Source organism: Perissodus microlepis, chromosome 22 (assembly GCF_051167445.1).
Source record: "Perissodus microlepis isolate ML-2025 ecotype Zambia chromosome 22, ASM5116744v1, whole genome shotgun sequence".
Classification (NCBI taxonomy): domain Eukaryota; kingdom Metazoa; phylum Chordata; class Actinopteri; order Cichliformes; family Cichlidae; genus Perissodus; species Perissodus microlepis.
Window position 1 is genome coordinate 7,208,863 of NC_140481.1, and position 22,948 is coordinate 7,231,810.

Below are 22,948 nucleotides of genomic sequence, written 5' to 3' on the forward strand. Positions count from 1 at the left end.
AAGAACTGAACGTGATTTATTGAGATGGAGAATTTGATTAACAAGACTCTGATGAACCAACGTGGCAAAACAGAGTCCCAGAATTGACAGGAATTAGGACAGGACCCCCTGATGTCGAGACGCTGGTGGTGTTGGAAAGGAAGACGAGGCTTGCAGGGGGTCTGAGTGAACAGGGTGAGGTGGAAACGGGGAAGAGGCAGACTGCACGAATGAAAGGCAGAATGACACAAGAGCACTGAGTTGACGGTGTGGGGAAGTGAAAGTGGTATAAACAATCGACTAGAGGCTTTAATAAACAGGAGTGCAGGCGGATGAGTGATTACAGATCCTCTTTACTGAACTTGCGCATAAATTTCTTTATTTGAAAATCAGAGTGGATCAGTGAATTGTAAATAGCTCATACAACTAATCAGAGTACTTTCTATGACCAAATGGTTCTGTTCTTTGCTTTGGTCCATGCTAACATAACAGATTTTACGTGAAATTGTCAGACTTTTGTGGTCCCAGAGGATGAATCCTTTCCTGATTCATTGCCTTTTTTCTTTTAGCTCAGCCATGAGGTTGACACTTCGACTCTTGCATGAAATATGTACACAACTATGTGATGGATTAGCATGCAATTTGCTGGTGACCTTTGTGTCGCCAAAAGAATATTAATCATCAACTATGGTGATACAAATATATTAATCTTTTACTCATTTTTATGGGATTGTAGCCTTTCCCTTAAGAGGATTTGGCACTTTTCTTTGTTACACGTGACAGTAATCTGGGAAACTCGCTGTCAACAATAAGGTGACCTTGATATTCTATAAAAGATCCTCTCACATAAGTCAAATGTGCGCTTTAAACTGGAGCTTCTCAGAGTGCCACTGTGGAGCCGGCGTGTCACAGGGAAAACACACATTTGCTTGGTGGTTGTGTCTGCTCAGAGGATGATAGATGGTGATTTATTTATTTGTTAACTTTTATTTAAATGTTATATTTCTTTACATTGGCTGTGTCTTCTATGATTGCCAAGCATCATTTTAAATTGAAAAAGAACATGACATAAACTGAGAATTAGAGATTTGCACAGTAGTGCATTCTTCTCAAACAACATGTGGGAGAAAGGGAATGAAATGCAGTGTCTGACTGTGTGTCTGTCTCATCCAAACCTCAATGTTAAGTCTTACTAGTTAATGTGAAATCACGTGCATAAATCACACACAACTTTAGGAACATTTTGCATGTCTTGTCAGTGCATTTTAAGCTTTCGGTTACTTTACAGGATTAAGTGACACAAAAAGGTCAAAGCATGGGAAAGATTATAGTTTCTAATGTAAAGTGCATATTGATAACTTAATGAAAGGACTTGTTGTGTAATTCATACAATATTTTATACCAGGCTGTACTAACGCTGATTCTACAAGGTCAACAATCTGAGTTTAACCTTAGCGCTGTGCTAAGGGACAGGATATCAGTGCAGGGGAACATTGGTGGAGGAGAAAAAGAAGTCTAGAGTCAGTCTATTTTTATTCTTGGTTTAGATTGACACAAAATATTGATTTTGCAGATACCATATAGTTTCTTTTTGCAATGCAAAGTACACTACCTCCATGTTGTCTATCTTGCCATTCAACCAATTCAGTCTGTGAGAGTCAGTGTTTTATGTCTCGTTGTTCAAGGTGCTCATCAAATCCAAAAAAACTGACAGGGTAAGAATTTCAGGCATTAGCACATGAGCGTCTGGCAGCGTCCAGTACTGCAGATTTCTTTTCATTGTATGAGACACTGAAAAAACAGCTCTACATGAAATAAGCCAAATATTCTTAAATCTGACAAAATTAACTTGTTTTGACAAAAAAAATCTGCCAATAGGGAAGCAAAAGTTTTTTTTGCTAGAATCCTTAAAACTAGCAAATGACTCTAACTTCTGTATGCCTATTAACTGGACAAGACTGTCTACAATTTACGCTTAATTGAAGAAAATTTGACTTAAGATTTTACAGCTTAATTTAGATTTTCATATAAACAAGAAGCTAATTGTAGGACAAACTTTAGTGTCATTAAATATATTTCTTTTTTAGGCCTTTGTTTGGCTTTATTGGTAGGGGCAGTGAAGAATCGACAGGAAAACAGAGGGAGAGAAAGAGTGGAAGACAGGCTGTCAGCCATGCAGCATGCGGGCACCCGCTCAACACAGTGAGCTAAACCAGCGCCCATTAAATACATTTCTTGAATTGAAAAGTTGTTTAAGTGGCTTTACTCTTGAAATAAGAAAAGTAATCGTATTCTTATTCTGTAATTTTAGCCAAACCATTACCATACCCTGTAACTGGGGAAAAAGGCTCAATATAAGCTGAAATATCTTATAGAGAAAAATATTTTCCTAGAACAATCTTAATTTTCTTGTGCAAAAATTGCTTGTTAAGAGTGTATTTTATTTTTACACAAAAAATAAGAAAAAAAGTCAATTTTTGCAGTGGAAGAACAAAAGTCCATCATGCTTTCACACGTGTTTCATCTCTGTCTGACATGTTGCCAAGCAGCTGCGTAGTAGGAATGTATCCAGTCCTACATTTGTGATCCGCTAGCAAAATAGCAGACAGGGTGACTGTTATATGGCAGAACTATTACATGTCCGTTAGATGCTAAAAAGCTCACATTTTAAGGAAACACGTTGAGCCAACAGCTCCACCAGTAGAGGAGGAGAAGGATGCTGGTGCTATACCTCTGAAGCCATAATGGCTAGCCTTTAGCCAAAGCTGCCTTTCTGTGGGAAATAAAGTAAGTAAGTAAGTAAAATTTATTTATATAGCACATTTCACAGATAAAAATCACAAAGTGCTTTACAATAAGATCAGACATACAAGTTAAAATTAATTAAAAGCCCGTTTGTATAAAAATGTCTTCAGCTGCTTTTTAAAGGAGTCAGTAGAGTCTAAACAGCGTAAAGACAACGGCAGAGAGTTCCACAGCCTAGGTGCCAGTGCCTGAAAAGCCCGATCCCCACGTGTTTTAAACCTAGTACGTGGGACCACCAGTAGCCTCTGACTTGAAGACCTAAGTGCTCGGGATGAAGCATGAGGTTTCAGCAGGTCAGAGATATACTGGGGAGCTTCACCGTGCAGAGCTCTAAAAGTTACAACTAAAATTTTAAAATGAACCCTAAAATTTACAGGCAACCAATGAAGAGAAGCCAAAACTGGAGTAATGTGTGACCTCTTGTTTGTACCAGTTAAAAGTCTTGCCGCTGCATTCTGTACAGACTGAAGGCGATCCAGAGCTGATTTGTTGAGACACGTAAAAAGACCGTTACAATAATCCAAACGAGAAGAGATAAAAGCATGAATAATCATCTCAAGTTCTGCCTTTGACACCAGTAGTCTGAGTTTTGAAATGTTTCTTCGATGATAAAAACAGTTCCGGACAAGTTGTTTAGAGTGTTTCTCAAGAGACATTGAACTGTCAAATATAACACCTAAGTTTCTGAGACTCGACTGAAATGAAGGGTCTAAAAAACTGATATGCTGCCTAATTTCTGAGAGCATGTGATCAGGTGCAATAATCAAAGTTTCTGTTTTATCTGCATTTAACTGAAGGAAATTGTCATTTAACCATTGTTTGATTTCTGACAGACAATTATTTAAACAAGACAATTTATACAACTCAGAAGCTTTGAAAGAACAGTACAACTGAATGTCATCAGCATAGAGATGATAAGAAATATTATTGTAACGTCTGATAATGTGGCCTAGAGGGAGTATATACAGCAAAAAGAGAATAGGACCTAAAACAGATCCTTGAGGTACCCCAGAAGGCAGAACTGATGTTTCCGACAGCACATGATTTATACAGACAGTAAAGGATCTCTCAGATAGATACGACATAAACCATTTTAAAACAACACCAGTAATCCCAAACAAGTCTTTCAGCCTATTTATCATGATGCTGTGATCAACAGTATCAAAAGCAGAGCTGAGATCCAACATAACCAGAACAGTGTACTCTCCAGAGTCTGCTGCCATCAGAATGTCACTAGACACTTTAAGCAAAGCGGTTTCAGTGGAGTGCAATTTGCGGAAACCAGACTGGAAAATGTCCAGAACATTGTTCTTTTCCAAAAAGTTGTTAAGTTGTTCTGCAACTGTTTTTTCCAAGATCTTTGACACCAATGGTAATTTTGATATTGGCCTGTAACTGCTTGGAAGAGATGGGTCCAAATGTGGTTTCTTTAATATTGGTTCAACAATAGCTTGTTTAAAATAGCTGGGAACTGAGCCAGTATAAAGAGAAGTATTAATTATTTCCAGAATACAGGGGCCAATAGAATCAAACACACTAATGAAAAATGATGGAGGAAGTACATCAAGGTGGCTTGAAGTCAGTTTCATTCGACCAAGCAGAGCACTGATGTCCTGTAAGGTAGCAGGAGTAAAAGAGGACCAGGTATCAGAGGTAAGCAACGTGTCAGTGTGATACTGAGAGGATGATGGAGAAATATTAGACCTGACAGCAGCGACCTTATTAACAAAATAGTTTAAAAAGTCATTACAATCAGATTTAGTATAGACTGGTACATGAGGAATATCAGGAGAGACAATGTTTTTAATTGTATCAAACAATACTCTGGGATTTTTCTTTTTTTGAAGCTATTAGATTAGCAAAATATTCCGTTCTGGCATTTTTTATCATGTCGTTAAGTGAGAAAATTAATTCCTTGAGATGTACCCTATGGACCTCAAGCTTGGAAGCCTTCCATAAACGTTCTAATTTGCGACAATATCTCCTAAAATTTCGAATACTTTCATTTATCCAAGGACAGAAATTTGAAGAATGGACAACATTTAGTTTCAGAGGTGCCACCGTATCTAAAATAGAGTTACATTGATTGTTAAAAGACAAAATAAGTGAATCCATATCATTTTGAGCCATGCGAGGGACAAACATGGCAGAAAACCTTCTAGCAGCATCCTGGTTTATAATCCGCCTTTGGATCATCAATTTAGGAGGTGAAGGATCCACGTAAAATGACAAATTAAAGAATATACAACTATGGTCACTCACATGGACATCTTCCACACATACATCATGTATATTTAAACCCAGGGAGAAAACAAGATCAAGAGTGTGGCCCTTTGTATGTGTGGGGCCAGAAACATGCTGCTTAAAGTTAAAAGACTCAGTGATAGTGATGAGCTCAGCAGCAGTGTTACAGGAAGCGTCATCAATATGAAGGTTTAAGTCTCCCAATATTACAACCTTCTCCAGTTTAATGATCGATGTCAGAAGGTCGTTAAATTCAGTTAGAAAGACCCCAGCAGGTCCAGGAGGTCGATAGATTAAAATACAGTAAAAGGTTTTCAGAGAACCGACCTTCATCATCTGTGACTCAAATGAAGAAAAGAAGTCCGAGGTCACCAGTTTGCATATGAGTCTGTCCTGGTAAACAGCAGCAAGTCCTCCACCACGTCCTAAAAGACGCGGAGTTCCAATGACAGAACAGCCAGACGGGCAGATTTCATTCAAGTGGACATAATCCTTATTTTGCTGCCACGTCTCAGTCAGACACATAAAATCTAGAGACTCTTTAATAAAAAGATCATTTAGAATAAATGATTTGTTCGTTATAGAGCGAACGTTAAGCAGGGCGAACCGAATTGATGACGGTTTATCTGCGGAAACCACAGCTGACTGCAGCGGTACTTGAATTAAACACCTGTGCAAACCTGTGGACCTGCCGGGCAGGGCGGCGACTCCAGAGTTGGGAAAAACCTTGATCGATGAGCAGACGTAGCTGTCACCAGCAAAACGGAAAATGGATGACGGACACAGAGTGAGCAAACTGCTTTCGAGCCATGGGACTCGGGTCCCAGGCGGCGGCGTAACATCCCCAGCAAACGACAGGAGAGGAACTGGTCGCAGGCACCGAGAGTCACCCCACAGCCAAGCAGCTAGCCTCCGGTACCTTCTCCGTTTCACCTGGACGCCGGCCCTCGTTCCCCTTTTTCGTCTCTTGAGGGTGGAAATGCCGCGGGTTGTGCACAGTAGCACGCAGTCAGGTGCGGAACACTCCAGAGGAGGAGGAAAAGTTTTTCTGTAGCTGTCCCAGCTGTCACAGTAGATCTCCATTGAGTCTTTGATGTTTAACAGTGTATCCCGATCATAAATTAAAGCAGCAGAAGAAACGTCAGAATACAAAAGAGCAAAAAGTATATTGCAAACGACAAGTGACGACAGTGGAAAAACTACACTGTCTCCTCCAACGAGCTGTAGCAGCAGCGGCAAAGCCAAACACAGGCGCCATTGCTGCCAAGGCACGTGTTGCTGGTTTTGCAGTGGAAGAGATGTTTCCACTATTAACTCAGTATGCAGAGGAGGAGGTGAATGTGCAGTAGGCCGAAAACCCTCTGGATATTTTATTATAGGTCTGGTCTTTACTTTACAATATAAAGAACCTTGAGGCGACTGTTATTGTGATTTGGCATTATGTAAATAAAACTGAATTTCTTTTTTTTCCCATTAAGATGCAAAGCTATGACGTCACAGTAACGTGATTGGTCATTTGCAGTGTGATCCGAACCAACATTATTATAATAATCTGGGACAAACACCAGCACGGGGATGTTAGATTCACCCCTCTACTACACACTGAGCAAAAGATTTAAATTAAAAATCTTTTTTCCGTATAAATGATTTTTCTAAATGACTTCTCAATTTTTCACATAAGCCTGTTTTACAGAAATCAATACTGCACTCCATCAATTATAAATCAAAACTTTCATTTCCTCCCAGAGTTGCTTAATTTATTTTAATGAAGTGACAGCGATCACATAGATGAGCCAAAATGCAACAAGCAGAGATGTCGGCATAAGCATGCACTGCACATCAATTCCGCCCATTAGTAATGAAGATGGGACAAAAACAATCAGCTAAATGTGACAGCTGAGGAGATTGTAAAGAATGCCCATTGGCTAAAGTTTTTAAACTCTGCAGGAGCAAAGCATCAAACCTCATTATGTTAACAGTTATGGAAATCGTTACAGGAAGGTGAATGTTCCTTGCAGTGGAAGCAAGCCCAGTCTTATTGTTCAGAGAAACAATACATGATAACAAACTGTTGTTCTTTCGTGTTGTGGCATCAGGAAGAAGAGCTACGGCAGAGCGGCGAGGCCAAATATCATCACCTGAACGAAGACCTGCACGTCCTCATTGAGATCTTCGCCCCACCAGCCGAGGCGTACGCCAGGATGGGTCACGCTCTGGAGGAGATCAAGAAGTTTCTCATACCAGTATGTTCCCTTTCTACTGACACACACACACACACCTCTTCTGGCTTTTACTTTTTTCTCCTCCTGAATCTCTCTCCAGCTGCTCTTTGGCCCCAGCCAACTCATTTCAGTCTGTCCACAGTGAAGTGAGTGAATAACAGCAGAGATGAGTCGCTCTTTCACTGTTTCTCTTTGTTTGTAACTTGTACTATAATTCTGTCAGGGTCTTCCAAGTGTGTGTATGTGTGTATGATTCAGTGTGTGATCCTGTGTGGGAAGTCGTGGGTATAAGAGGAATAAAAGAGCACAGGAGGGAATCTCTCTGCATGGGCCAAACCCTCCTTGGCAGCAGCATACAGCATGGAGCTTATTTATTCTTCATTCATTATGAATGATGTCTCCAATACTCAGAGCTCCAATGATTTACATCTCGTCATTAATTATAGGCAGTCCCGTCCCCCCTGGCTACCTTCTCATCTCAAAGTTGCCATAAAGTGTAGACACTGATACTGCGGACACATGACAATCATATCAGTCATTTTAAGATTAAAGCCATATTTCCATATCGTTTTAAGTTAGGGGCAAAAAGCAGCTGTGTGAGAAGATGAAGTCAAGCTGGGTCCCGAGGATTTATCAACAGGAATGATCTGAAATGTTTTGCTGCCTTAGGAACGGCGGTCACGGCAGTACTGTAAAGTATATTAATTAGATATTCCCGGGGCTGTAGCCCTGGAGATAAAGGACGTAATTTAATACAGTGTAATTGAAAGCGAGTCTATTGCCGTCTGCACGCACGCATGTGTGTGTGTGAGTGTGAACATGATGCCTCTCTGTGTGCAGGATTACAATGATGAGATCAGACAGGCCCAGCTGCAGGAGCTCACATACCTGAACGGCGGCTCCGAGGATGCCAAGGTGCCATCAGTGAGGGGCAAGTCAGCCGCCCGTGGAAGAGGGACACCTGTTCCGGGGCCTCCCAGGTAACCTGTGCCCAAATGTGTGTGAGAGTGTGTGTGTGTTTGTGTTTATGTGCAAGATGTTGTGCATTTCAGATCATCTGGGGATTGAGTATTAGTTACAGATAAAGAGCCACTGGGAAGGCTCTTTATCTATTTCTCCATAAATAGATGTATATAGTATCCAGTTGCATTTTATGAGTTAGTGTCTCTATTTAGAATCAAAGCACATTTTGACCGTCTGTGTCTAACAACACAAGAAATATCTGGTGTTTTTGTTTAGCTTTTGCAATACAAGGTAGACAGTGGATGTTTCTTATGTCTCTTGAATCTCTGACGTGACAGCGAGCCTAGGTATTTTTTCAAATGCAGTCTGGGTTGGATTTACTGAAATCTCAGCTGTGATAGCAGTGTGAGTGTAATTACTTCTTGATTTAATTAAATAATACCTCACGGGCTAATACGGCTTTTCAGTACTGATACCAGAGTATCAGTCAGAAAGTACTCTGACTGCTATATAAGCACCAGTCCATTTACCTTTAGTGGGACACTGGTAATTCATGAGTAATGAGAAATAGATCACTTTGCTCCGAGTATAGCAGGTGAATGGGGGATTGTAGTGATGTAGAAGTTTTGTCTGGTGCACTTCTATGCAGTCGCATTCAATAACTGACACACTGTAGAGATTCTACAAATACTCAACATTAGACATTAGGACCATTTAAGCCTTTTACTTGCTTTCCATATCGTCAGTAATTCATAAGGATCTGCATGACACTGTACGCTGCTCAAAAGAATTAAAGGAATACTTAGAAAACCAATCAGATCTCAATGTGAAAAAAAAATCATGCTTGATAACTACATTGATATGGACTGGCTAATGTAGGAATGTATGGATGCCACGTTATTTGATGAAAATGAAAATAATCTACAGAGGGCTTAATTTCACCGAAGTGAAAAATTATGCGATTGGTCAATTTTGCCAAAATTTCATTGTCACAACTCAAAATAGCACTCCTTTTAATGGTACTGCTCCTAATGAGATGACAGGTGGTGTCCTGAGGAATAGGGCTGTGCGATAGGACCAAAACCTCATATCCCGATATAAGACGTTTATCGTCCCGACAACGATATATATCACAAAAGTTTTACATTTTCTGTAAATTCTGTGAATCTCGGGCAGCTCGACTTGCGTGAAGTGTTTTCAGCTGGACGTCGTGTACTTGGTTACATAAGTTGAAATGGCCGCAGTTTTCTTTGTGAGTATTTATTACACGCCGTGCTGTGGGGAAAAGCCTGTTCTAAGGTTTATTTTTTTGGCATCCGATGGCTCTTTTTAGCGTCTTGTCCATAAACACTCTGCATACTATTTCACGTGATTCAGTTTATTTTGAAAAATCTCAACAGGATCTTCAGCTTTATTGTGAAAGGTTTATGTGGAAAATAAACAAGAGGACGGCGAAGCCACGCGATGGTTTTACCATCGTTGTTGCTAACGACAATGCATAAAAACAGTCGCTTGTCTGTCCGTAGAGTGGTTTTATTAAATATATAAGAAAGAGAGAACTTCTACAGCGACTGATAACGATAGCGTGATATGATACGATAGACGTTTTCATATTGTTATATCGAACAGCCCTACTGAGGAATGTCAAAATCTGGACCAGGGCATCACTGAGCTCATGTTCTGTTGGATTTAGGTGAAGTGAGCTTGAGGTACAGCCAGTGGTATCAATTCCTTCATCCTCCAGGAACACATTGTTGAGCACCAGGGTGCTGTTGCCAAGCCTGTAGAGGTCTGTCCCTCCATGGATATGCCTCCCCAGACATCACTGACTTGCCACCAAACTAGTCGTGCTGCACAATGTTACAGGCAGTATAACGTTCTCCACGGCTTCTTCAGACCCTTTCATGTCTGTCACATGTGCTCAGGGTGAACCCACTCTTATTGTGAAAAGCAGATGGCACCACTTGTGGACCTGCCAATTTTGGTATTGAGCACAGGGCCCACTCGAGAACGTCAGCCCTATTTCTGATTGTTTGGTCAGATACTTGCACACCAGTGTCCTGCTGGAGGTCATTTTGTAGTTCTGACAGTGCAGAGAAGAGGAAGAACTGTGTAAAAACTCTAAAAGATACAAGAAAAATGTGTAACAACTAGAGACAGTAGTTTTAGTGGCTTGATTGTTTAAACATTCGGGGCTAAGCTAAAGGACCAACTCTTACCAACTGGTGATGTTACCAGTTATTCCACATATTTGTGACGTTGCCCATTGACACAGCTACAACATGCAGAGTGTAGCACCTACGCAGAGCTTTGCAGAATTAGGATAACAAAATAATTTTGTTATCCTAATTAAAAAGCAAAAAAACAAAACACACAGGATTAAATAGGCCATTTTGAAAGCCCTGGTAAAGAGCCTAGGTTGCCATTTATACTTGTTGGTGCATCTGCCAGAAAGACGTGTATCATAATGTGTCTGTACTGATCTATCGCCATTCCAACAGGACAAAGCAGCGGTATCAAACTGAGCACAACAAACCAGACAAAGACTTCATGTGTAATATGACTTGTTATTGAATAGTTTGGAAGTTGTTTCTTACTTTTTGAAAGAATGAACTGTAACAAAAAACTTTCTTCTTAAGCCAGAAAATAAGCGCTGGTATTTCTGAGTACACCATGCAGAATGGCTGCAGACCTCAGCAGGAATTAAAAGAAGAGTGAGAAACTGTAGTTGCAGCAAACCCAACGCAGTGCCGTTATCAATTGAAGTTGGCACTGTGGAACTTTGCATGCAGCTGCTAATTCCTTGAATTTATACGCTTTTTTAATGTATTCTGGAAGACTAACAGGGCACAAACAAAAGAAGCAAAGCATCAAATATGAGGGAGACAAGTTTTTTTTCTTTTTGCACAAAACTGCTTTTTAAACAATTGCTTTTGAGGTAGAATTTGGTATTGCGTATCCTAAATATTAAACATTTAATAAAGAGCTACATTTATTTGTCATTCCAGTCAAATAAGATAATTAAAGACAAGTGTAAAAAGACATTTCTGCATTTTGAATTTAAAGATATGAAGGGCTAAATACATCGTAGACATTTGGCTCCCAGGATCCCTGCTGTAGACCCTTTATTCCACTCATGGTAGCAGCACCAGCACTTAAATGCAGCAAGCATTCCTTGAACAGCCTTTTTGTAAATGCAAGAGATCAACTGGCGCATCTGTTTACGGCAAAGCCAGACAAACTCACCCACTTTAATAAAGTACAAGTCAATAATCTGTATTTTTCATCAGGCCACAGGCAAGTGCAGTCTGATTTTGTGCAACACAATAAGTTTGCTGCATGAACAGTTTTTACACACAAACACAACACGCACTGATGTTTATTATTTTGCTGAGACTTTTGAAGTTTGAAGCTAATAACTTGGAAGTAAGTCTGACTTCTTGTTCTGTTACTTCACTCAGCAGCTCTGCTGTCAGAAAGATCAAATCAAAGGCCCTCACATTAATTACTCAATAGTGTAATGTTTAGCTAAATATTATGACACATTATATATACAACTTATATTAGCAATGTAATTCTGAAAAATAACTCATTGTAGTAATATTTTAAAATAAATGTAGTGGAGAACATTCCACGTCCCTATACACACACCGTGCATGCTGCTGCAGGTCTCCTGAGTTTATGACTATGAGCCAAATGTGGTTTGATTTGTGGCAAACTAAGCTAAGTTTGTTTGCCTGCAGGCAACAGTCAGTTTAGCTCTTCCTTAATTGAATTCACTTTCTCAAACAAAGTGGGAGTGCATGGAAGGTGAAAAGATCCCTTTCCTTGATGCTTAAGCTTTTTGAACATGTGCTGTGATGTAGAACTCATTGCTTTTTCACTCTTGGAAGTTTTCATTACCCTTACAGTAACGAGTATGGCTGTTTTGAACTCTAGGCTGCAGTTTGATCACGAGTTACATAAATTAGATCCATGATAACAGCCATCATCCTTACTTGTGTTATAAAACCTGTTTATTCAAAAATACAATATAGATGCTGTGTGGGCTGTATTTTTTAATACTTTTTAATAGCAAATGTTATCATTTTACAGTTTACACAGCTAGTTATAGTTACAGATGTTAGTCTACAAAGTCATGACTGTTGACTTGTCAAATCTAAACTTTTAAACTTTACTTAGTGATCCTCCATCAAGCTGTTCTTCTGAGATTGATCTGGCCTTATGTGCATTATGAGCATCTAGATTGTACTGGGTTTTTTTTTTTTTTTTGCAATGATAGACAACAATATGATTGTAAGTTTTTAAGGTTAAACAACCCTTTTCAGGGTGGCAATATGGAAATGAAATGCAGATATGCAAACACAGATACGTTTTAAAATACATCAAGCCAAGATGAGATGCAACAAAGCACAAAGGTGATGCCAATCCATCATTTAACAAAAAATACAATCCTGAACCACCTCTGTTCATATTTTGCCTTCCCCATGGTTGCAGTTGCTGAAACTATTTGCAATTTACTTACAAAATATATGAAATCTTACAATATCCAACAATAAATAATTTAAGAATCATAAGAAAACTGAAAAGTAAGAAAAGTATTTCAACATAACTATCCCTTCCTCTTCCCTTAGTGGCACAGTGTAGTGAGCTCAGCTCTTATCAGCCCCTTTGGATCACAAGGTGGTTGCTAAAGTTGCCTCGTGTCTTGCGAATAATTCCCATCTAATTCATAAAGGCAGACAGATGCATGTTGCAGTCTGGCTGAAATCAGATTGGAAATAGTTACTGTGAATTTCTATTTAATCTGAATTTCTGTGTCTGTAGATGGAACAGACAGAAACAGATTTCACTGGTTTATCACAGTTTAGTGACATATTACCACCAGCACAATTCATGTAATCGTCAACTTGACCCCATTCAATTGCAGACTGATAGCAGACTGACTTATTGCCTGTCTTATTGCCTTTTTATCAGCATCTAATCCCGTCGGTGGCAGCGCCACATACTCACATTTCACGTTAGTACAGGGTCCCACAGTGAACAGCCAATAGAAAGGAGTTAGCAGATGCCAAAAACAATTAAATTAATTTACTAAACCAAACTACTTCCTATACCACAATCATTATTAGATCAGGTATATTTAAATTAACATTTACTTAAATATTATTTAGCAGAAAACCTTCAGAAAGTAGGAATTGTGCAGAATAATAATTCATAATATTATTGCTTCATGTCAGTGTAGTATGAAAATGTTATACTTACATTTAACACCATTATTTCTTAATTTAACTGTACTCCCCTGGTCATGTGAAAAAGCACACAGAAATAACCCATGATTGAGGCGAGTGTGTACCACCTTTTGGCTAAGCTAACAACGTACATTTTGTGAATAGCAGTGTTTGTTTGTTCCATGTTAAAAGGTCATGTTTTACCCGAAACTGCTATTCATGTGTGATGAAATAGGTCAGGCCGGTGAGCAAGCACCTCTAATTGGAAAACAACAATGATAGTAAATAGTGTCTAGCAGAGTGCAGTGATGCAATGTCTGGTGTCCATAAACATTAGCAAAGCCAAGCCTAATTTGCATAAAATCCTTTAAATGCAAATGATCTCCAGTTGATGCTTGCTTCTGTACCATCTCTGTGAACCCACGCTAATTCCAGCTCCTTGGAGACCTCACAAGACTACAAATGAAAATACTCACGGCCATTAGGAGACTTTAACGCTCTTTGCTCAACGCGTGCTTTAAAAAAAGAAAGAGAAAGCAGTCGTGTTGTTTGCTCTTTGTGTTTAGAAAAGAAAACACACTTCTTTTATCAGATTTTGAGATAAACAAGGTCACGAAGAAAGGGCGTTTGTGTTGCTCAGAGTCAGAATATAATTGGCTGTGTTTTAAATTACACTGTAATTAGCATTTACCATGCTTAATTTGTGCGTGATAAGACAGGAGTCCCACAGGCTCCTACAGTGGAAGTAGCATGCAGTTTCTTCCATATTCGCACGCTTTTTTGATGCCGATCTAATAGAGACTTTGTAATTGATGTTCCTTTTTACACTAACTTTGACTGGAGCTGTTGCTGGAATAGAAGGATCCAGCTCTTAAAGGGGAATAATTTTTTTAAAAAAGTATTTAAACTTAAGGACGGTCAAATTGCAATCAAGTAAACATTCCCTACTATCCTGGTTAGTCTTTTTTCACTCTCTCTGTCTTCCTGCCCCAAATCTGTGATGTTTCACCAGGAAAAAAAAGAAAAGATGGGAAGAAGGAGCTGAAATGGAAAGCATAGAAAGAAAATGACCCCTGGCGGTTTTCTGCTGCTGCTCCAGATCAGTTAACTGCTTTTAAAAAGAAAGCTCATTCGATGTAAAAAGCGCGTGCAACATTTTTACCAAACCACAAGGTCAGACCGCCTTTGATTTCCAGCAGAGCAGCTTGAATTTGCTTCCGTCTTGATTTCAGTTCGAGTTAGGCTCTGTGTTCCAGATGTCATCAGAATCGCTCACTCGTTTGCTGCAGAGCCGCGTGTGATGGGCATGCTTGGCCACTAAAATATTAAAGGCAGAAGTCGGTTGTTGGCAGTTCTAAATATCAAAAGCAACCATGTCTAAGAAATAGATTTTAAAAAAATGTTCAGTTTTTGCAGAATTTTAACCAGTGCTTTACTCTCCAGGCTGACAAGTTAGAAAATCAGCAAACACAGTAGAATACATTTATTATAAAACAGGCAGAAGTACTTTTTTTTTCTTCATCTACATTTGCCTTAATAGACAAGAAAGCAATTCAGCCACAAGACATGCTGTGTTTTGAGTAATGGACATGACTCATTTCTTCTCGACTGGAAGAACTTGCCCTCCACCCTCGCTGTTCCTCTCTCTCCACCTACACACATAACCTGCCTGCCGAATGTATCAAATTCATTGCTACGGTTGCAGTCAAGTCATTCTGGCCGATGTAGGAAATCACTAACTGGAATGGAAGTAGATGAGGCAGCTTCACTGCAAACATGATATATTACAGCACATCATCATGAAGACATGGAATGCAATGGACATCTGAGATAGATGAAATACTGTGAACTGATATGCATTTAACAGTATCGTTTACTGCCTTAAAAATGATATGAATATGTTGTGTTGTGCATCTGATCCATCTCAGCTAGACGCACATTTCCATTCCTCCCTCCAGTAATCTACAGAATTTATTACAGTCGCCTCCAAAAAAGCTAATAAGATATAAAACATGCATTAGCTCTTCTTCTCTTTCATCTAAACCTGGGCGGATGTTTGTGTCTCGTGTCAGGAGTCGTGGAGGAGTTCCTCCACTGCACGCAGCACTGCCTCGAGGAGCCGCACCCAGAGGAGCCCCGCCCAGCCGGGTTCCGTCCTCCAGAGGGCGAGGGGTGCAGAGAGCCAGAGGGGCCCCCCCGGCCACCGGGTACAGACCAGTTCCTCCCATAGTCCAGGACTCATACGGCGAATATGTGAGTATTTCCAATCGAATGCGAGAACACAGCAGTGAGCGCACGTGTGCAAAAATATGTTTGTGTGTTGTAGTTTGTGTCCATGTGTGTGAAATTGAAGTTTAATAAATTTTTAACATAGTGTAGGGCTGTGTACCATATCAACTGCTACTCGATTTTAAAATAAGAATGAGAGAGTTTTATTGAAATATTTCAGATTTGGATTGACTTTTATGTTATATTAAAAATATAGATTCAATTAAATTTACATCTTACTGTTTCCATGAGGATATCTCTGGGGATTAAAAATGAAGCCACTGGAGAAATTGTTATTCCTCTGATGCCCACTTGAGGCTGGCACGTCACCCTCCAAATATGGTCACTGCTGGGTCTTCAAAAATCTTTTACTTACCTCCATCTCATTCTACAGCGTAGATTTCACTTGCAAGCAGGCGGATAATCATGGAGGAGCCACTAGGCTAATTTTTCTCGAGCTGTTGCTAGCTTGCTAACAGATCTTACAGTAATATTTTGTGCCCTTCTAGATTTCAGTCAGCTTTTGCATACCTGAAATCAACATTATTCTTAACAAGCCTAAAAATCTGGGTCCAGAGGCTAAAGAATGAAGTTAATCACCATAACATGAATGTCAGACACATTTACAGTTAAAGAGGTTACGTCCACAAACAATTGTGTAATTGTGTCGACTCAGCACGGTCTATATGAAACACGAAAAATATCTGAGAGTGATGTGTAGGTCTTCCACCTTAAATCAGTGCAGCAAAGGTACAAAACGGTGAAGATGGTATCACCAGAGTACAGAAAATTAACTGTTTGATACTCAAAATGTGGCACAGATGTCTCTCCCAGATGTGTTTTTGTAGTAGTTCACATCCCTGTGGAAAGAAAAAAATCAGTCTGAAGTTCCCTCACTTTAAGCTGTGAGTTGTTACAGTAAACAGTAGAAATGTGTTTTTCGAGCTGTTATTGTGGACTGTTCTTGTAGCTTACCTACAGTCTTATGGTAACCTGCAATATCAACAGCTCCCAGAGATGAATACATTAGGCTTAGAGTCAGAGGCTTTTGTGCATTTGCCAAGAGAGTCTCCTGCCGCACTGTCAAGGCAAGTTCCCCAGAGACCCCGGGATCAGCATCGCATATTTAGCAGAGGGAAGGAGCAAGGAGGTGGCCTGCATTGGAAAATTGCCCCAGCAGCCCATACCTAACCACATCTGACAGGTTTATTCAGAGGTTGCAATTCAAATGCGTGGAGGTCGTAGAGAATGACTCCTGGACCAGCTGTTTGCCATCATTGTCACAGTTGTAAACTGTGTCCCCCCCCCCCCCCCCGTTTCCCTTCCCGACACCTGCACCTGTGTGTCTGTTTGTGAGGGGAAAAAAAGACCCCCAACATCTGCCACATGATAAATCGAAGCACATCGCTGCAAATTAGAGGCTCAATGAGTTACTCTGTATTATCTGAATGTATCACTATCCCAGGGCAAGCGTTCTCTGTCGGCCGCTGACAAATAGGCCCCTGTATTCATCAATGAAATGACAAAGGGATGTTTCGCTGCTTTCATTTGTCACCGCTTAGCTTTTTCTCATATACACGTTCCCGTTGTGCTCTGCTCGGCATCGCCACGGGCCAGGACACTTGTTCAACTGGAGGCGTCTTCTCCGCTCTTGTTCAGGAAGAAAGAGCCAGACCTCGATTACCCCCTGGCGATTTTTGTCTTGATGATGTCCCGCCATGCAGTCGGCATGCACCTTTTGTTAAAGGTTCTACTTGCATCAGTATCAAATTACTCTGAAACTAATTGTTACCAAACAAAATCACGGAAATGTCATTATCCCGTGTTCCAGTCCTGGCTGCCCCAGCCGTCTTGAGTGCCTACTGTGACTGCAGCCAAATCTCATTTCGTGTAATTCATTAAGTGCATTGAGATCACTGTCTTACCTGCTGCTAATCCCATTGGAGGAGAATTAAACATGATGTAACTCCCATGTCAGAAATGAGGCTCTGGCTGGTATCTTTCCATTCCAGCATTGCCAATATGGAACAGAATCCAAGGAGGCTAACCGAAATAGTAGAACATCAGCTCCATGCTGGAGATGTACGCGAGAGAAACTGTGTTTGTTTCTGTTCACACGGTAGCTGAATTCCTTTGGGTGAGAGGACCACGAAGTGTGCAATGCATGTGGGTTGGCATTGTTTATGTTAAATCCTCCAGGAACAGTAATCCGTTCTGAGCATTGTGAGTCCTTGCTGACTACTGTGGCATTAAAAAAAAAAAAAAAAAATCTCCCTCAGGCACTTCTCCGCATGTCGAGTCCTGCTGAGAGCCAAGCACTGTTAATTGAATCGTGTTGTCTAATTCACTGTCCTTGTAGCAGTTTTAACCATCGAATGTGATGGTTAGGGAAATATTTTAGATACAGTAACAAAGAAGCTGCAACCAACTGGTGTGGCAGGCAAGACCAGTCACGAAGATAGGATTGAATCCTCCCCACACGGGACCAAACCTGTGATTTGTACTAATTGCAGAGAAAATTGAATTATTCTTTGTTAGCTCCCAACAAATGAGAGTCATCTGTAATTTCTACCACAAATTAGAAATTTCAGTTATCCTCTACTATTTAATTTTTGTATGTGGAGCCTCTAATTTATTTTTTGTGGAGCAAATTATTGCCTTCTTTTCTCTCTCTTTTTAGCCTGATAAAAATGCCTCAAGACAACATATTGCCACAAAATGTGATTTTCTTATTGCCTGGAGACTGACGAATTCTCAGATTTTCATTCAGCACCTCCAGCAGCACAGTTTTATCACGCATGAAGCAAAATATCTTTCTCTCTTCAATTAATGTCACATTTTTTATAAAGCACCAATTCAAAACATCAGTCACCTCGATGCACTTTATATTGTAAGGTAAAGGCCCTGCATTGTTAGAGGGAAAACTGTCAGAATTGGACAATCTAACCAAACCTATAAGTAAGCACTTGGAAATAGGGGTGGGTTTTAATAATCGATTCATCAATTAAACTCGATTCTGGCTTGGATAACGTGATATCGATTCATTAAAATCCTGAATCGATTTTTTTATATAAATGTATTTTGCTCAAAATTCCAGAATCTCAAGTGAAACGTCACAAAATTTTGACAACCACCAAACATTTAAAACAGTAAATGACAGCAGTACACGGCTTCTGCACAAAGACGTAAACACAAAGCGCGGACCCACGGATCAGAATCAGTGAGATGTCGCCTTTCTCACCCGACGGCACGGACACGGTCGGGGCTGAAAGCCGACAGCTCGCTGATTCTGATGTTTTGGCGGGTCCGCGCTTTGTGTTTACGCCTTTTTTGCACTAATTCTAAAGCTGTTAGTTTTATCTTTCTCCAAACAATGTTGACTGAACCAGCAGCAAAAGAAGATCCAAACTAAGCTTCACATAAACATCGTCATGGACTCCCTCTGACTTTTGCTGTTTTGTTTCCACCACAATAAAATCACACTTCATGCACAGCTCTCTCTCTCTCTCTCTCTTTCTCAGTGTACTTCAAGAACAGTTTCCCGTCTATCCCCGAAATCTGTTTTCTGCATTATTCGCTTGCTTGTTACGCACAAGACTACAGTTATTTACAGCGCTGTCGGCCGATGTTTTTTTTTCCTTTTACTTACTTCCGAAAAGAAAACCTAATTTCTGCCGTTCAATAGGCTTCTGAACAAATGTAAACTTTTTAAAATTATACAAAATGCAAAACGCTTAGCTGTGTCTGTAATAAAACTGCTGTAACTTCAGAGGTAATGTTCATAAGTTGATTAATGGTTTTCTTTCGTTTTTGATGTACTGCAGAATATTTTTATAAAATCCCAGGCCAGGAAAATCACCTTTATGTTTTTCTGTGTTTTATCTTCAGCTACTTTGACACAAAAGTATCTGCTGTGATGCTTACACCTTTGATAAAGTCTGGAAAGTGTCAGCTTCCTTTTTATAGATACAAAAATATGTAAATGTACTGATCTGAATTATAATATTTCTGACTGTCTGAGGCAAAATTTCCCAGATTCAAATCGAATTGAATCGAATTGATTCAGGACCTTGTGAATCGGAATCGAATCGATTCTAGAAATCAGTGACGATACCCAGCCCTACTTGGAAATACTGGAGAGGAGCAGCTCACTTTTATCAGGAAGAAAGCTCCAGCAGAACCAGGCTCAAGGAGCCGCAACCATCTGCTGTGACCAGTTATGGAGTAAAGGGAAAGAGAAGAGCAACACAAAAAGAGGGAGAGGGCAAAATGGGAGAGGAGAAGAAATGTTCAGTACATTAGGGGAAGTTCCCAAGCAGCCTAAATTTAAAGTAGAAAATCACATTTAACTATTGCATCTGTGATCTGTTCTATATATAACCAGAATACAACCAGCTGGCAGCCAGTTGAGACGAGTCCCCCCGAGTTGTGTTCAGTGACATAAACTCATTAAACTGTTGGCAACATGTTGGCAAACTGTTTGCATTTATTAATTAGACAGCAAGTATTTTGAAACCTTTGACATGGTCGGATGGCAAAAGTCGGATGGCGACTGTTTGCAGGAAAGTTAGGACCGATCAGGTGACCTGGGCCTTAAGATCAAAAGCGCTCTCGAGTGTGCAACAGCCTCAAACTGTGGGCAACCGTGTAGTCGCTGTAGTCAGTCGCAGAATGTGAAAGACTATGCATTCATCAGGCGTCCTCTAATTTTTTATAGATGCAGGGAGGCTACTGTCCTGCTTTTACTCCTGTGACTGAGTTCTGTCAAGCTAAGCGTGTCCGGTGTTTTTCAGCTGAGCCAATTGTTCGATTTTCTCAGGAGCAAGGTGCATGAGATGAGCTCTCTTGTTTGTAGTATTTTCCCGTTTTTAAACAAATTAAAATATTGATATTTCGTGTCCTTGTATCAATACAGTCTTGCCACGACCTGTCATGACTCTGTTCTGCATAAGCACGTATAGTCGAGCTACATCAGAAGTGAAAGCGGTGAGTGATTTGCAGTGTGCAGATGTTTTTCTTCAGGGCTAATTTATTGATGGCATGAATTCCCTTGATAATACTTGGCAGGTGTGAACAGAATTCATTTAAAACTAGGCCAAGATCAAAACCAAAGGTGTTAAAATAACGGAAGGAAAAACATTTGTCAGGCGTAACACGGGGTAGTGATACTTCAACTTGATGCATGAGGCCAACTTTTTGGCACCCTCAATCTGATAGCGTGAGTAGTATTTCTACCCCTGCAGCAGAAAAGCTCCAGCAAATTCCAGCCCGTTCAGCTTTCTGAAATATGCTGGCAGGAAGAAGCTGAATAAATGACACAAAGCTACTTTGAGAAATTTTTGACCAAGACAGATGACCGAGGATTGCAAATACTGGCTTATTTGTTTTCGGCGCGGCAATATCACGGGGTGTTGTTTTGCCTTCATCGTTAAAAAGTTAAGACCAGTGTGTGGCACAGCTGTATGGAGGCAAGACATTTTTCTTTGAACAGATGGTGTCGTAATTTAGTAATCTTGGGAACAACAAAGCTTTCCTTCTTCTTTTCATTTGCTTAATTTTCTCACTTTGTTGTTTGCTTTTGTGACACCTTTTGTTGCGTTTCTTCCTTCTCTTTAGCACAGGCCACGGCGTGCGTGCACTTTCTGGGAAAAGTTCGTAAAGCGAGGGCTGCACGTCGCTGAACTCATTTGGATTTAGTACAGACTGCTTGGAATAAATCCAGCGCCGGAGTGTCAGTGGCATCCTATCTGTTACAGTGGTATTGTAGAGCACAGTGCCGCGGCCGTGATACGCCTGTTGTAACATGCAGTGCCAGACCCTCTGTTAGTCTTCAGTGGCCTCAGAGGCCAGTCCTTATCTTTTGACAACACGCCTCTCAGCCATCCACTAGCATTCAAATGAAAGACTCACTTAGGAGCTGTTCTCTCTCCCTCCTATCTGTCTCTGCACCCCACCCCCGGCCCCCTTCAACCTCTCACTGTCACACTAATCCTGTTTAGCGCTGGAAACACGGCACTTTTGCAGTATTGTCGCACTATTGTGCTCTGGAAGGTATTTCGAGTAAATGGTATATCAGTACAGACACATCAGATATTATAATCGCTTCACTGAAACCATCATCACAGTCTGTGCTCCATTTTTAAAAAGCTTTTTGTGTGACAGACGCTGGTGAAAAGAATCATTTTAAATGTGCCACTGTGATTTATAAACCAGGCATGTTTCGCCTCTCAGCCTTCTTGTAACTCAATTATAGAGTAGCTGCTCTAATAAATGGCAATAACATGCCATTGTTAAAGTTTAATGTGGCCCTTAATACCAGTCAGCGTTGTCCAATGTGAGTGGACAGCACCTAGATAGAGTCACCAGTGAGACGAGATGAGAAATTAGCAGTAAGCTTGTGCTGAAGCCTAATTAAAGTGTCTACCAGCGCTGCGACCACTGTGCTTGGTCTGCATCTGCTATGGTTAAAGAGGGCTTTGTGCATCATGGACTGTATAGAACAATATACATTTTCAAAGCTCTGCTTGTAAATTTGGTGCTCCCACACTGGATTACGGAACTTTGTTTATACCAGAGGAAGCTAAGTCATCAGCTAACACTAGCAAGATTGTCAGCAGTCTCATTAGCCCTGTGGTTGCATTACCTGCTAATTAGAGGTAAGTAATAGACTAATTACAGCTTCAGTCATCAAGACACATCAAGCTGTATTACATTTGTATGTAGTATGTTTTTTAATCAATAAAACTGTTTTTTAATATCTTGCTGCTTTTTGTATAAGTTAATACTCAAGTTAAAAAAAAACAAAAAACACTAAAGCTATTCTGTTATACCTGTATGCAAAAAATACACTGCACCCAAAATATTTCATAGTTCAGCAATACTGATCAATCTAAGGCTACGTTCACACTGCAGGTCTTAATGCTCAATTCCGATTTTTTGATCAAATCTGATTTTTTTGTCTGCTTGTTCACACTACAAATAAAATGCGACAGCAAACGCACTCTAGTGTGAACCCTCAAAGCGGCCCGCATGTGCAAAAGAAGATGTCACACACAACGCGCTCTGTTTAGACCCAGAGCAAACAATATTGTTTGACTGATGGCCCTTAATATAAAGACTTCGGACTTTACGTTTCCCAATTTTTGCTTTAAGTTATTTTGTTATTTACAGAATAATGTAGATAACCTAATAATTATCCTTATTGCTGTTTTAGAGGAGCGGTGCTTCAAAGGATAG

The 22,948-nt window shown here is 40.2% G+C and overlaps 1 protein-coding gene across 3 annotated transcripts in view; it reads left to right on the top strand.

The window, feature by feature from the left end:
• khdrbs3 (KH domain containing, RNA binding, signal transduction associated 3) overlaps nt 1–22,948 on the top strand; it is a 151,700-nt gene that overhangs the window by 87,368 nt on the left and 41,384 nt on the right. For all 3 annotated transcript variants that reach the window (XR_014799300.1, XM_084920195.1, XM_084920196.1), the window contains 3 exons: nt 7,125–7,271; nt 8,091–8,230; nt 15,517–15,697. Coding sequence is in view for 2 of the 3 variants with exons in the window: in XM_084920195.1 (XP_084776321.1) it covers nt 7,125–7,271; nt 8,091–8,230; nt 15,517–15,697 (468 nt within the window). In the remaining variant the exon portion in view is untranslated. The remainder of the gene's footprint in view (nt 1–7,124; nt 7,272–8,090; nt 8,231–15,516; nt 15,698–22,948) is intronic.